Genomic DNA, 16,428 nt, shown 5'->3' with positions numbered 1-16,428 from the left:
GAAAAGGATTTTGAGTTATGTAGAACTACTTTCATGAACCTTGTTTCACCCAATTTTACCAAGAACAACACTCAAGTATGGAAAGAGGAAACAATGTTTTAAATCTTTTGTCTCCCTCCTTCACTTCTAAGGGCCTTAGCATGAAAAAAGGGACTAACAATATCCGCATACACGTAAGGGCCATCACTGATGTTAAACATTTTCTTCAGATATTAAGTAAGGATGCCAAGCTGTGTATTGCAGCTCTGGCAATGGTGGCACTTTCCCTTCCATGAGGCAGTACATCACTGCAGTACTGTTAAAAACAGTGACATCATCTCTGAAGTGAATGCAGAGCCTGAATTTTAAACGTTAGACCCAGACACAGTAGGGTTGTTCAGTAACCTGACCAAGCCATATTAGAAGGGTTAGCTTTCCTGCTTCTCCTTCCATTAGGAGCCATTTTCCCCTGAAGTCCTGCTGAGCAGGCACCATTCAAGTTTCCACAAATTGAAAATGCCCTTTTTGGAAAATACCATAGTACCACTCTCCACAGACAACCACGTCCCCTGTGAATCTGATCACCACACATCTCTTCTGTTTCAAGCTACTTACAATTGTACCAAAAGGAAAAATAACGATGGGATATTAACAATTCATTCTAGTCCTGCTGGCCTCATAGAGAAAAATAAAAAGAGAGGAACAAAGAATTTCTAGAAAGCATTGAAGTGTGTGACTCATTATTTAGGACATATAACTGGGTCATATCTGCCTTTGTACTGAAAGACGCCAGGTCATTCCATCTCGTGCCAAGAAAATTTTTACCTATTACTCAGCACAAAACCTTGGCTGCCAATTGATCAGGACCTAGGAAGACTCCAAATGAGATTGGTTTTCAGCAAGAATCTGCTCAGAGAACAGCAGTATGCCCAGTTTTCAGAAAACATCAAGAATGGACTATAGCAGAGGAAAGGCCCTGATTACCAAAGGTAATTGCCTCATATCAGTTCTCTGTAGCATCATCTTTTATTGGGGTTAAGCTTGAGGGGTAAAAAAAAAAAAAAAAAAAAAAAAAAAAGAAATGCCCATCATGCCAAAGGACTTTTGCCAGAATAAACAACGTTAGAATTAAGAACGTCCCAGGGACATAGCTAAGTTATTCAGATTGGGTGTGGTGAAAAAAAAAATCAAACTGAGGAGTCAGAGCAAAGATTATTTACATTTCAGTCTCACATTGCATCCTTTCTCCCATCTCATACATCTCTCCTTCCCTGCTTCCATTACACTCCAATTATTCCCCCTGCTTCTACTTCTCTTATCACTCTGATTTCAGTACTTGCAAGATAAGGCTGCAACATCTCCTAATAGTACTTGGGCATTTATAAAGAGAGCATGATGACCCCAGTATGTGTTAACAAACTAAAAAAAAAAAAACAAAAACAAAACAAAAAAAACTATTTTATAGAAATATAACTTTATCATTATACTTTATTAAAATATGTTGTTTTGATTTTAGGCCTCCATTAATATTTTAATCATTACTTAATATCATTTAGATTATGTGTCTTTTTTTCCTCTTTGCAGAAATGCAAATGAGGTACTTTGTGCATGTGAATTATGGAAATACTGACGTACTCAAAAGGTTATTGTGATATTTTGTTGATTAAGAGATACGTTACTAAGATAAATGTTTCACTTCCTATTAACAATATATTTCAGTGGAAAAAAAAAATTAAAAAAATTACACAAAGTACTGTAATAAGGTACGGAATACTTGCCATGATAGGAAGCCTGAACACCTAAGAATGAAAACCAAAATTTAAGAGTGTCTTCCAGGTAATACCCTTTGTATCTGTTGGCCATGTCATTCAGTCAAATAAAAAGTATGTGAAAGAAAAGAAGCTCCTAGCAAGGCTAAATATGATTTTAATTTTAAAAAAAATGAGCTAATAATTTGCATCATGATTTCAGAAGAATTAAATCTGCATCTTTTTGTCATAGAGTGAAAATAAATGAATCAAAACCAGAACAATGTTACCTGGAGTCAAACTATTCCATGCATATTTGACATCCAACACAGAGGTACTGAATTACATTCAAGGTAAAAGCCATCTCTTCTGAGACACCCTCAATCACATCCCACATTTATAGGAGTCAGCACAGACCCTGTCCCCAGGACTGACACATCTGTTGAAAATATGCTAGATAAACCCAGTTTTCACCAACCAACCAAAAATTCCACAGCTTATCTTGAACTCTCTGCTTGCTTGGAAGACTTGTTTTAAGACAGTAGAGTGAAGAGGTTCAGAGCAGCCACAGACAAGTATAACTTGAGCAGAGAAGTTCTGGAAAGAGTACAGTATTTATCCCACCTTGACATACACGCATGAAGACAACTTCAATTACAGCGACAGGGTGAAAAAGATAAACAAAGACTCACAACCTGAAATGGACTATGCAAGTAGAATGATGAACTGATGCATAAAAACTGTATCTAAACACATGCTTTTGAAATCCAGATCTGAGAATAGATGCATAAACAGTAGCATGAGATTTTTTTTTTTTTTTTTTTTTTTTAATCTCAGTTAAAAATAAAAAAAATCCCTATTGACAGAAAAGAACAGGGAAGGTTCAGAGTGGGTGTGAGGAAAAGGTTCTTCACCAGAGAGCTGCGAGCATGGAACAGGCTCCCCAAGGCAGTGGGCTTAACTCAGACAAGATGTGTTCATTCCCACTGATGATTTATGACTGACAGGAGCACTCAGTATGCTCACACAGAGATGCAGATCTGAGAAGTCCTTTGAGCAATATGAGAGAGTGGGCGTAAGGGAAATACCCCTTCTCTTGGGCTCTCTTTCTGTTCCTTGGATAAAGGTACTTCCCTCTCTCTCTGAAAGATGAGGACAGTCGTGCTGGTGGCAGCAGCAGATGGAGAGCAGAAGAACAGTTGGACCCTCCACTCACTCAAGGGCCTCTGCTCTGCCTAGGATATATGAACCTGCAGCTGTCTGCTCCTGCATTTTGATAATGAAATCTGGGCTAGCCCTGTCCTTAAGCAACCATAAAGCCAAGAGGCTTATGGGCTTTCTCAGGCAGCAAGGAGAGCATGCACAGACCCACAATGGTAGGCATCTAGTTTATGTGATGTAAGTGCACATATGCCCTTACCTCTACTTTGCTTCCAGCCTTTCAATGTCAATTGTTCCATCAATCAGTTTCTTTGCAATGTTATCACATTTTCCAAAGAGCTGATTTTGAGGCTATTTAGTGACTTCTGTGAAACAGATTTAAAAAATAAAGTAAAAAATGATGGCTTTTCTGACAGTTCTCACCACAAAAATCCAGGGTTCAGTTTCAGCAGGGTAGTCAACAGTTGAATTTGAACCCACAGAAATAAACATAACCTACATAAAAATGAAATAAACATTCCTATAGCAGCAACAGCAGCATGTTTGTAAGATAAATGGAAGTTGTGCTGCTTGAAGTGCAGGTTCCTGCAGTCCTGAACTCATGAAAGCAAGCTTGCTTTATGATTACTAAAAAGGAGGAAAAATGTGAAACAAAAGAAAAAAACATGCAGACTGGTACATTTGGGAAGATATAGTCTAGTGTCTCTAGAGAAATGCAGAGAGCTTTCCTGACTGTGAACCAGCTTCTATATCAGGAGATATCAAATCTACCTGCAGGATCCTATGGAGGGTGATGCTTTGCAGTTACTGAATAAGTTTATACCTTATTGGTTGTGAGAGACAAGCATCTTTGGTACTAACTGATGAGGAAAGGAAAAACAGCATCACACAGAGCCACAGCAAGGGCTGGGCACAAGGTCAAATAGCAGCTGAGGTACTCAAGCACTGCCACATGCTGTGCCATCCAGGTGTTGGGTGCAAATCTGCATCAGCACATTAACAACAGGCAGCTGTAGCAGCAGGGATGCAACCTCCCAAAATAAGAGGAAACCAAGAAGCATAAGATGTTCATCTGCAGCTCTAAGGTCACATCCCCAAAAGCACTGTCTGTGTACTAGCACCCACCGGGTGCTGAGATTATAATCACATCATTTCCCATACACTTCAGAAATAGATAAATTGTAAGGGACCAGCAAGTCCCAGTATTGAACATTGACTGCAGGTCAGCCTGCATACAAAAACTCTCGTAGCAGCCACTGTTCTGGATTAGATAATATCTAGCAAGTAAACATGCGATTATATTCTGCTTCATGCCAGCATTTATGGGGATGCAATGCTGAACGATATAAGCTTGAGTATTTGTTTCATGGTTATCCAAGAGAAAACATTTATGCTTTCAAATGTTGTTTTTCCCCGCTTCCTCTCTCCCCCAGTGTTTTCAAGCAAAAGAGGAAAGTAATCTCCCATTGTTATTTCTTTAGACATCCACTCAAATATGAATTCACTCAGCCCTTTTGCAGGAAATACCACTAGTCCATGTGTGAGGTAATCATCACTTCAGAACTGGTAATAAAACCAGAGAATAAAAAGGCAGCAGTGAACAAGAATTGCTATGTACCTGTATTTGGAGAGCCAAATCCTCACAGAGGAGAAACGTGCTTTCACTGCATAGGGATGCAGCCTTTATGTCGACTCTTAAGTTAATAGAGAGAAAAGACAGGCCTTAGGTCAAGCACTAGGTTGTAAATTGCACAGGAAGTGCTGTCAGAGCTATTTTCCTTGTGTTTTTGTATTTTTCAAATGACCAACTTTCAAAACAAATTGCTAATCATGCAACTGCACAAACAAACCAAGTTTGTTTATCCTCATGTCAGTGAGCAAGGAGCTGTAAAAAGGTGTGACAGCTGCAGCATCTCCTCTGTTGTCATTGCTCTGCTCCTCCTGTGAGACAGGCAGGGAACGGGATGACTACCAGGGCTGACAGCAGTGTAGTATGATCCTCAGGCAAAGAGCTATACACAAGCTGTATTACTCTTAAACATCTGTCAAAATCAGCACTCAGAGATGCTGCTTGTTTAAATGGGGAAGAGAATACCCTATTCTGCAGCTGGACAGGCCTTTGCTGAAATAGTGCAGGCTGACAAGCTGAGGTTTCCAACCTTAAAATCACCTGCTAGATCCACTTTGAAGGACACAACACCATAATTAAAACACAAGAAAATCACAGTTTGAGAGTCAGAAATCTAGTTAGGCAAGGCTGCAAACTTCATCCAAACTGAGAACGCCAGGGATGCGCTGAGTTTTACTTGCAGGGCCACCTGACTGCAGATCTGGCTAAAGAAGAAATTGCTTCTTTTGCCTGTCACTCACAGAGAGTTTAAGCTTCCTTGTTGAGAAAGCCCCAATTTGTGAATCTGCACTGATGAAGATTTTTATTTCCTTCATGGTATCACAGCAGTCTGTTTCCAGTCATGCCTCACCCAAAGTAAAGTTGCTTACCAAATCATCACTTATATAATAGAGCTACAGAGATCTCTGGAATAATGCACCCATGCCCTAGATGTTACATGTCTCTTTTAAAACAAACAGAAAAATCCAACATCATAGATGTGGTGGAGTCCAGTTGAATCCAACATAGTATATGTGGAAAACAAATTCCACATCTTTTGTAGCAATTTAAATAAAAAAAACAAAACCAACTAATAAAAAAATGTATTTGTATAGATAAAATGATATTATTGCTTAAACAAAATGAACCGAAATGTAAAAACATGTAATTGGTTTTCTAATAGCAAACATCAAACAGCTGAGACAAAACAGCTTTCACTGACACCTATTTATTCTCTAGAGGTGAATTTAAGATTTTTAATAATGTAGGTATCATTTCTTAAGCCAGAACTTTCAGAAATACAAACTGGCTCTCACAGACTGGCTAGCATTCTCTGCATCAATTCAAATAATACCATGCTGCACGCTCAAGATGAAGACCAGAATTAGCCAGCAAAGGTATCCTGGGCCTATCTTCTATTTCCCTTTAGTTCAGTATTCTCTGTGCCATACAGTGGTACCTGAAGGTTTTGTGGAACAGCAACAGATTACTGGTACTGTGGCTTATATCACCATGTTGCCTTCTGCCTTGCCTGTGCTCTCCTCTGCCTTTTCTGTACTGGGCAGACCAGAGGTCATGAGACAAATATTTCTGAGGTAGGACTGTTTATTTTATCATCCAAATGCTAATTTTTAAAACAGTGTTAAGAGTATTACATACTTTGAGCAAGAGATGCACTATGAAAACCAGCCATGCTGAAAATTATAGCTGCTTGGCACAGGTAAAGATTACCTGTGAAAGTACAAAGCACAGTCGTAAGAGAAGTCAGGAGTTTTCTCACACTTGATAAGATTACAGGAGAAATGAGTTACAAAACAACATTGGAGAACAAGTGAAATTGCACAGCAATTCAGTTTCTGCTGCTTCCATTTCATGTGTTCAAGAGTCATCAGGGAATAAAACATCAGCCACCTTGACAATGACTTGGTTCAGGACCTCCCTGCCTGGCCCATCTGCACAGCATGCTCCATCAGATGTTTCAAAGACCAGCAACAAAGGAACCATTTCACAGCATGAATCCTGCTACAGAGCAGCACTGCACTTTGAAATGCTGGTGAAACTGGAGAGCAAGAAAAAAATGCACTGGCAAGCAGAGACAAGTAACCTGAGTGTAGGGATGCTGCTACACTGTGCAGGGATGAGGTTGGGAAAGCCAGGGTCCAGGGTAGGGTCAAGAGGTGCAAAGAACAATAAATGTTTCTATAGGTACATCAACTAGAAAAGGAAGGTGTACCACTCTTGTGCGCAATGTAGGCAGACTGGTTACCACAGATAAGGAGAAGACTGAAGCACCCAAAAACATTTTTGCCTCAATCTTCACTAGTGACTGCTCTACACAGAACCCTTCAGTGGATGAAGGTGGGATCTGGGGGGGGGGGGGAGAGGGGGGGTGAAATGCCCCTCCTGCTGGTTCATGACTGCCTGAGGAACCTGAACATCCTTAAGTCTATGAGTTCCAATGAGATGCATCCCAGAGTCCTGAGTGAATTGGTTGACATAGTTGTCAAGCCACCCTCAATGATATTTGAGAAATCATGGTGGCCAGCTGAAGTCCCTGATGAGTGGAATAAAGGCAGTGTCACACTCATTTCTACTCAAGAAGGGTAGAAAGGAACTGCGCTTCCATGGAACTGCTGATCTGTCAGCCTCACCTCTGAGGTGAGGCCAGCTAAGATCATGGAGCAAATCCTCCTGGAAGCTATGTTAGGGCATGCAAAAAAGAGGGAGGTGATAGGAGACAACCAGCATGGCAACACTGAGTGCAATTCCTTCCTGACCAACCTAAGTGGCCTTCTATGACGGCCCAATTCAGTTCCACTTTCACCTTTGATGAGCAATACATTATAAACATACATCTTTTCTATACCAATTTACTAGGCTGATCAATCTCCAGATCTGCAAGTACCTGCTAATATGGAGTACAGAAACAGAGTATGAGGTTTATCCAGAATCACACACTGAACAAATACTATTGTTAGGACAACAGATTTTGACATCTAGAGCTCATTACTCTACACATATAGTGGAATTAGTTCTGCTCAAATTTAAACTGTTTCCTCTATCGTTCTGTAGACAACTTTTTTGGTGTTTATTTTTGTTTGCTTGTTGTTTTTTTTTTTTTTTTCCCTGTCAATTCAAAGAGCTCTAGAAACACAGGATGAAATTGGATATATCCAATCCTGTGTAAATGCTCGCTATCTTTTAGAGCCACACAAATCCTTGTTAAGGTATGATAACATGCCCTACACAAGGGAAATTTTTTTTTGTGCTGATTTTTTTAAACAAACATTTATATCAGTGAAGGATTTGGACTTCAGTTGTTGCTACTACAGCAGCTGAGATAATTTATAAAAGGCAGGCATAGGGGATAGGGGAGGTGCAGAAAGAAGATACTCAAGAAGGACAGAAGACGATTTGGATGGAAATTTTTATGAAAGAAAAGGTGTGAGAATATCCAAATCCAAATAAATAAATAAAATTACATGGTGTGTCGAGCAGGGGAAGAAAGAGAGAATAGAAAGGAACAACCTGATTTATTTTCAGAGTCGCTCACCTTGAAAGAAAAACTGTTATGATACCTCCGAATGCTCCGGCAGTTACTGCACATCATCGAAGCATTTAATTATATACTTCTTTTAATAAAAGTGTAGATCAGAGGATTACTCACATACTTTAAGTATACACTTAAAAGAATGCTGAGAGAATCTGTGTGATCTACTGCTTCAAGTCCTTGTGCTCAACTGCATTTTCAGAAATTCTTCAAAATTATTTATTTTGATACATTTTGCTCCTTCTTTGTTCAGCTATTATTTTTCCTCTCTGCACACACCTCAATACACACACACACACAACATCAGCTGAATGGACATGGCTGTCTCTTCTGCTTCCATGCAGTAGTTCCATGGATTTGGGAGCTTCTAATTAGTCCCAGCACATCTCATGAAGTCTCAGCACAATTTCCCATCTTTTGAAAAATGCTCATCCAGTTGATTTGACAGGAAAAAAAACCAAACAACATAGTGGAAGCTGGTGATAGAATTTTTTTTTCCTGTTTTAACTATGCACAGCTTATCCCTAGACTGTTCCCTGTCACCTAATGCTTGAAAGGTTTATAAGCAAAACGGCAGCAAACAGAACTAGTTGAGGTTAAAAGCTTAATTTTTTAAAATTTATTTTAAAAATCACTTCCACACTAGAGATAATCTGTGAAACAAGAAGAATTGGCCTCATACCCAAGTCTGTCTCCCAAAGCCTTCTGCAAGGAGGTGTTGAGCTTCTCAGAAGCGACTGTAACAATAATGGTTTCTAATTAGCTGCCGCTTGACAGGTTTTAGTTCTGGCAGCTTCCAGGTGTGTGGAATTGAGCTCTTAGAATAGAAAGACTAAAAATTCAGCCTAAGAGTACAAGCTGCTGCAAACACCAAGTGCTGCAAGAACTTGAAAGTGCGATGTGAGCGTGCAAGCCTGCAAGAGAAAGGGTGGCCAGTGACCACAGCTAGGACCAGCTCTGGCTGCCCCATACACACAGCCTGAATGTGTTTGTAGAGAGCTACCTTGGATCTGGTGATGTCTTGCTCAATTCTTTCAAAGCTGTAAGCATTCATTCAGTAAATGTTCATGGTTCTTGGCATCATGGAGTATTCTCCTGTTTAAACACTCAGTGTAGAGATAAATAGTGCTCACTCCTGTATTAGAGAGTACAGGAGAGCACAGCCTGGACAGCACATTCCGCACCATCAATATACATGGCAAGGAGGTCTGATACTTTGTTCTGACCCTTTTTTTATCCTAGTACTAACAGTTTATATGTGCAGTGTCAGCAGTGTGTTTGCCAGTGGCTTCCACCATGCTGAAACTGCTGCTGCTCCACTGTAACAGAGCAACTCCTGACTCATCCCCAGGCACAAGAAGCAGATGAAGCCACTGATGAGTGATGACTGCCTTCAGTTCACACCAGTTTTCACTGACCTTCCTTTTACATTTGAGTATTTGCTGGGGAAAAAAAAAAAAAAAAAGCTCAGAATAGCAGAGAGCCATCACTATTTCTAAACAAACCTTTACAAACCATCACCCCTGCGAAGAGTAGAAAAGGTTAAAACTCATCCAGGTTAGGATATGACACACTCATCAAGCCAAGGAGCCTACCAAAACAGCGGACAGGACTCCAATTGACCTCACTAGCGTAGGGAGATAATGCAATTCATGACAGAAAATACATAAAGGAAAGTAAGTCCCAGCAGATAGATGCAGCAAGCTAATGGAGCTGGTCACTGCTGAATTTATTTGGGTTATTGTTCAAATTTTCTGCTATCCACATCAGTGCCTTTCATTTGAAAACACTAATATTTTCTCACCAATAATGCATCAGGCTGCTCTACTAAATCCCATGCAACCCTTTGACTCATTTGGAGATTTTTGGACTTAGCTTCTGCCTGCTAGCAGAACAAGATTAAAGTTAAATGGTGAAACTTAACGGCCACCATCCATGCCATTTCCAACAAAATGTGAAACAGAAGCTTCCCTTTGTTTGCAGGGCATTAACAAATTCATAAATTCAATTTATAATATATATATTTATGTATCTCCAGTCTAGATTTTCCAGTCTATGGGCCCAACACCACTGCGCTACCCACTTAAGTTCAGCTCTCACCAAGTCTGCCAAGAGCTCTGCTGCTCAGTGTACCAGAGTTGCATCCTTTCTGCTAAAGAAATACCAGACACCTAAACAAGCAAGATGTCTGACATGAACGTAGCACTGCTTCAGCCCTAATTTCTCTTACCTGCCATCTGCAGCTATTTGTTGTGTACAGTAGGACCCCAGCTGCTGCTGCAGTCAACTATGTTGTTGATGCTGGTTCAGCTTTGTAATGCATGTGAATGTGTTCATTTGCAGTCATCTTACAAGTCTGCTTTGTGCAACTCAGCACAGATGGAAGTGTCTGAGACTTGCGCCCTTTGTGAATCATTTAGCCCATATCCACTGAAAATCAAGTCAATTGATACAAACAAACAAAACTAAAATTAAAAACACTTTATAGAATTAGTCTCACAGTTAATCGGCACATGAAACACATTATTTTCAGTCTCCCCTCAACCCTCCTTATAAAGCATGTACATAGACTGTACAAACGAAAACACAAGCAGTTTCCTCCTTTCCCTTCCCTGCCATTTTTCCTGCCACATCTCCTAAGAGAAACTGGAAAATCAATGGAATTACAGTCAAACTAAAACATAGCCGTTTCCGAATTTAAAAAAAAAAAAAAACAAAAAAAAAAAAACACCACCAAAAGGTCTCCTCTTGCTCTTCAGAGAGCTGTTCCTATGAAATGCAAAGCATTCTCACCCTGTCAATGCCAGGCTTTGGGATATGACCTTTTAAGTAAGTGGACATTTCTGCTGACATTACTGGAACAGCATACACGTGCTCCGAGTGCAATAAGTGCTTAAGTGTTTTGTTGGATTGGAATCACTGATTTTAGCATCTCTGACAGCAATTACAGCCTGAAACAGCGGCCTCTCCCAGAGCACAGTATCCACGCTTGACCAAATCAGTTAGCCCAAATCTCTTCAGAACTTTCAAAAGCTTTGTTGGCACAGAATTTTCTGCTACAGAAGACTTGGAAATGGAGTGTGCACTGTCACTCGAGTGATAAGAATATCCAAAAGATTCAGCTGGTCTCCATGTGGGTGCCATACCACAGCAAGGCACTGAAGTTTAACTTCAAGCACCTGAGACACCTTCTGTTAAACTCTGATTTGCTCTTTCAGCTCTCTAATATCTGATTTCTATTTACAATAAGGCAAGACAATCAGGAGGAATTAGAGTGACAGAAATTCCCTTTAACCTCTGGAAGGAAGCAGAGCTGGTAGAGTAACAGTTAGTACCCTACTATTCAGTACATAAGCAACCACTGAATTGTAAAAGAATGCCCACACATTCCTAGCTAGCATAATTAGCGTTTGATTCTACAGGTCAAAGAGTTTTTGTCTCACAGACTTGATTATAAACTTAGACCTGCTTTTGACAAGGAAAAGTTAAATCACAATTTGCCACATGATTTGCCTTAGAGTTTTTGTGGGATTTTTTTTGGCAAGCACAATTTTTAAAGAAAAAAGTAAAATAAAACCAGTGCGCCTGCCTAAGCTTGCATCAGTGGTGTTGAAGCTTCCAAATCGGCACAGATTTTCAAAGCACAAACACAACCCAAAGCTCTGATGGTCTCTGCAGTTAGCTTTCACAGAAAATAAATGTGTACACAGGCACACACACAGGCTTTTGTTGAGCAGCTAGCCTGGGATCTGTTTTAAGGCAGTGGAAATAACCTACCAAACCCACAAATCTAAGTTCTTTTGGGTTTAATATCTTCAGAATACTTTGCTGAGAGTACACAGCTAATAAAATCTTTGAATGCCTTGACCCTTGAGACAGAAAATACATTAAGAGAGAAGTTGGAAAACAGATGTGGAATTATTCTGGGCTCTGGATCCTCTATTCTGTACAGCAGACAACAGCAAGTCCTAATTGTGCCTCTTCTTGCATCCAGAAATCTCATTAGAAAGGAATTAAGGGGAGCAGCAGTTATGTCTCAAATGTCTGGAGATGCAGCAGCTCTGTTCACCCAGATGATTAGATTTCCCAAAATGCCAAGCAAACCCTCCACACACATACACCAATTTTGCAGCATAGACATGAGCAGTCTGTATCTTTGGGAAAATACGAATAGTAAATCAAACTCATCTTAAACAAACTCAGTTTACTATGGGTATTCCAGTGCTTTCCAGAAGTTACACAGCTCATAACAACATACTTTTAATATAGAGGCATAACAGCCTCAGACTTCTCATACTGATAAGGGCATGGGCAGCTACAGTTCTTCTTCAAGGTACACCAAGACCCACTGCCCTGTTTTGGGGAAAACAGCAGACCTGACCTACTGCCAAAACAACGAAAGAGACACAGTGACTGGAATTGATCAGACCTGAAATAGCAGGAGAGTGATACAGAACACAAAACCAATGAAGTCTAAGTTCTCTTTATTACATGGCCTTGTTTTCTGTACCAAGTTTGTTCATGTTTCTCTAACTCCTTAAATAGACCAGAGTCATGCTTTCTAAAATTGTCTACGGTAAAAAAATCCTCAACACCATAAAAGGAATTCAAGATAAAAAAAAAATAAATCTCACTTTTCTTCACTGAAATTAAACACAGAGTTCTTTTTACCATATTTCAGATCCCCAGTTTTAAAAGAGCTCCTGAACACATACATAAATACACAAACTGCATGTAAAACAAAACAATTTCACAGAATTGAGCATGTTCTCAAAGCTCTTGTTTTTCTCTGTTCCGTATGTAAAAGAAAAGATCATTTATATGATAACTACAGCAGTATTTTTACTACATGTACATATACCCAACTATAAAGATATTGCAAGTTGAAGTCTATTTTGCATTCTCAGTATGAAACAAAAAACACAGAGGTCATTTAAGGGAAAGGTAAATTGCAAACACAAATCCTGAAGAACAGATAACTGCTATTATGACTGCAGGTGCTGTTCAGCTAATATCGATTTGTACCGTACTGAGGACTATGACATCATTTTTTCCTCTGTAGCTTCCCACTGCATGCCTCTATTTTTCACGTTGAATAGATGTTCTAGCCCTGCTCACAATGTTATTAACTCTGATACAATTTTTACTATTAGCTTCCCCAATGGAAATGCTTTAGCCTGTTCGTAGGCATAAGATGAGGGAGGGGAACAAGTTGCCACCAAGCATCTGATAGCAAAACCCAGACCCCTGCTTTGCTGCTAAACATTTCAACAGCAGAAGCAATGTGCAGCCACCTCTGAAAAGCACTGAGTGCTCTTAGCCTGGACACAGTGCTCAAGTTCCCCAAATCAGGCTTCGATGCTGGAAGCTGAAGGCCCTACCTATAAGAGGCTACTTCTCAGGTTGCCTAGACTACAAGAGCACTCTGAAATCACTTGAAACAAGCCACACACACACCAGTCATACAGCTCAGCAGCAGCTGAACATCTTTGATGGTATTTTGAGGCACACAGGATTACTTTAATTAAAATCTGGATTCAAAATGAAAAAAAAAAATCTTAACTAATAGGCTTTCCCTATTAGCACAAGTGACCTGACAGAAATCAATTAGAGCACCTGCAGAGCAGGGAACACTGAAGCCTTCACAGCCCAGTGCTGCTGAGCACACAGATGTGAAAGGGCTTATTTTAACGAGGGATTTGTCAGAGTCAAAAGCTGTTCTTCATTACACACTAATAAATGTACAGCTGAGCTGTTGACATGAGTGCCTGCCTGAGCTGGGCAGCCTAACCTTTGTGCTGTACCTACAGTGCACACATTTGTTAGCATTGCTGCTCTGAAAATCTCCAATATTCCACAGCAATTTTTAATAGCAAAATATTATCCTTTCTATGGCATGTAATACATCATTCAGAGGGCACTACATTAATCTTTCTGCTAGCATAAGAAATAGTTTCAGTGCGTCCAAGGCACAAAAGCAACTTACAGGAACGTAGCCTGAAGTGTCCTATAATTCACTTGGGAAGCAAGCAGTGCTTACTTGCCATTAAGGATCTCAGTTTAGGAAATGCCTATTTTGTCGTGAAGTATTAACCTGACATTCACCAGGTAAAATGCCAGCCCTGCTGAATACCACCAGGACCCTAATGAGTAACAGCAGAGAATCTTTAGGAATGATCAGCCTTCTCCTCTGCTCTCATACATCCTCCACACCAAGGGTCATCTCAGTGGACCATTTCACCAGGAAAGCCACAAAAAGCACTCCAAAAAAGGAGGAAAAGATACAGCAGAGAAAAGAAAGTGGAAGAACAGTGGTACATCACTTCTAGAAGTGACACTGTGGGTAAGTGCCTCTGTGATCACAGATGTGGAGCACTGCCTGGGTCAGAAAGAGGTTGCAAAAGGCCTAACAGAGGGGAACAGCACAGGGGTAAGAGCAGCATCTACATCATGCAGCAACATAAAAACATTTTCCTTAGTAGTGTCCAAGAAACCCTCTCCTATAATTCTAAGACAGCTACACAAAAACCCCTTGGGAGTATGCCTCTAGACCTCAGCCCAGGCACCTGCTGGGAGAGCCCACAGCTGCCCTGTCTGAGAAAGCCCCCATATTCACCATAGTAACTGTGAATGGATTATTCTTCGCCACTTGTTGATCAAACAACAACCAACCAGCTTCACAGAATCGGGAAGGCATGGACACAATTGGATAGATACTGTTGCAGTAGCAGTCTCTGTAAGGGCAAGGTGTATTTATACAGGGAACTCACCCTGTGAGGGTGAAGCACAGACCAGTGGAACATACAGAACTGGGGTAAAAGATGCATGAAACATGACAACAAGAGTAAAGCAGAGGCTCCAAAGGGTGGTACCAGTCCCAGTTTTGGCACAGTGCACTCCCATCACTGGAACAAGCTGCTGCAGTACTTCACCTTCACTTACAGAATGGGGACACAGGGCCTTGAGGACCAGAAGTCAGATACAGGGAGCTCAGCTAGTAGCAGTACCAACAAGCCTGATGGGCTCCTGTCTCACCTCTTAACAATGGAGGATATCTTTTGGCAAAAAATTCAAACTTAGATCCAAATAATCCTTGAAAACAATTTCATCCATGCATAGAGTTATTTATACACACAATTTTGTATTTATAGTCACACACTGATAATCAACAATAGAATGGGAACACCACAAAACTACACCAGGAGAGGTTCCAACCTGACATTAAGAAAATGCATATTTGCTATAAGAGTGGTCTAACTCTGGCACACGCTTCTTAGAGAAGTGTCTGATGGCCCATGGCTGCCACTACTTTTGCTTCTGGGCAGTACCCTCAATAATATGCCCTAACTTTTGGTTAACCCTGAAGAGGTCCAGCAGTTGAACTTGATGATAGTTAAAAGTCTCTTCCAGTGGAACTACTCTACTGTAGATAGAAGAAATCATTATGGTAAAACATGAAATGGATGCTCAATATGCGTGATGCTGTCTGTACTGTTTGTCTGTTTAAAAATCTAATTCATTTGGATTCACAAGATGCTTTTTGTCTTTGGGTGCTCTATAGAGCTGAGGCGCTTCTCTTACATTGACCGCCAATATTCACAAACAACCCTTGAGCTGAAGCCCAAACTTAGTCATGACTTGAAACAACTTGGCCACACAGACAGGAGCATCTCTGCATACACCAGGACAGAATCCGTGCGGCAAAGACAACTCGCATAAACACAGATGTGTGCACAAACGTGGAAGCGAGGAAAAGAACCGAAAAATCAGATCTCCGCTTTCTATTTATAGCCCACAGCAGGAGGCAGGGACGACGCTGTGTTCGCCTCCCTCCCCAGCGTGACGGCAGCGGAGCGGCCCGGGTGATGCGCTCCAGGGCCGGGCGAGGAGCGGTCCTACCGCTGGGCGCTGACACCTGCTGCACCCAGCAACTTCAGAGCCTCCTCTCCCCGATTTCCCCCTCCTTTCTTCTTCGTTTTGTTTTTTTTTTTCCCCCTCTGCCACTTTCCCCCTTCCCGACGCGGCGCAGCGACTAATCCCTCGCCTCCCTACGCTCCCGCTACGCCAACACCCCTGGCAAAGGGAGCAGAAGCGGGACTGCACATACCTGCGCGGCCATGAAGGAGAGGTCCATGCTGCTGCTGCCGCTGGAGCTGCTGCCCGAGCTGCCAGAGGTGCTGAGGCTGCTGCCGCCGCTGCTGCCGGGTGCGGGTGGGGCGCAGGGGCGCGGAGCGGGCGCCGCCTCCCCCAGCAGCGGCGGGCGCGGCCGCGGGACCGGCACCGGGACCAGTTCCAGCTCCGGTGGCTCCCGGTTCGGCACAGCACGCTGCTCCGGCTCCAAGATGCGGCCCGACCCTGCGTGGGCTGGGCTGTCCCGCCCA

The 16,428-nt window shown here is 41.5% G+C and overlaps 1 protein-coding gene across 2 annotated transcripts in view; it reads right to left on the bottom strand.

The window, feature by feature from the left end:
* The window catches only part of CUNH14orf132 (chromosome unknown C14orf132 homolog), a 38,796-nt gene extending 22,575 nt beyond the window's left edge, over window positions 1–16,221 (bottom strand). Inside the window, exon 1 of one of the 2 annotated variants that reach the window (XM_042869736.1) lies at window positions 16,155–16,221. In XM_042869736.1, the coding sequence (XP_042725670.1) occupies window positions 16,155–16,181 (27 nt within the window). In that variant the 5' untranslated portion in view covers window positions 16,182–16,221. The remainder of the gene's footprint in view (window positions 1–16,154) is intronic. The other variant, XM_042869725.1, reaches the window with a different exon arrangement.
* Between the last annotated feature and the right edge of the window lie 207 nt (window positions 16,222–16,428).

Source organism: Lagopus leucura, unplaced genomic scaffold, assembly GCF_019238085.1.
Source record: "Lagopus leucura isolate 7727_CA_CO unplaced genomic scaffold, USGS_WTPT01 Super-Scaffold_1, whole genome shotgun sequence".
NCBI classification, from domain to species: domain Eukaryota; kingdom Metazoa; phylum Chordata; class Aves; order Galliformes; family Phasianidae; genus Lagopus; species Lagopus leucura.
Note: the sequence above shows the minus strand (reverse complement) of the source record. Positions and strands in the feature narration are given on the sequence as shown.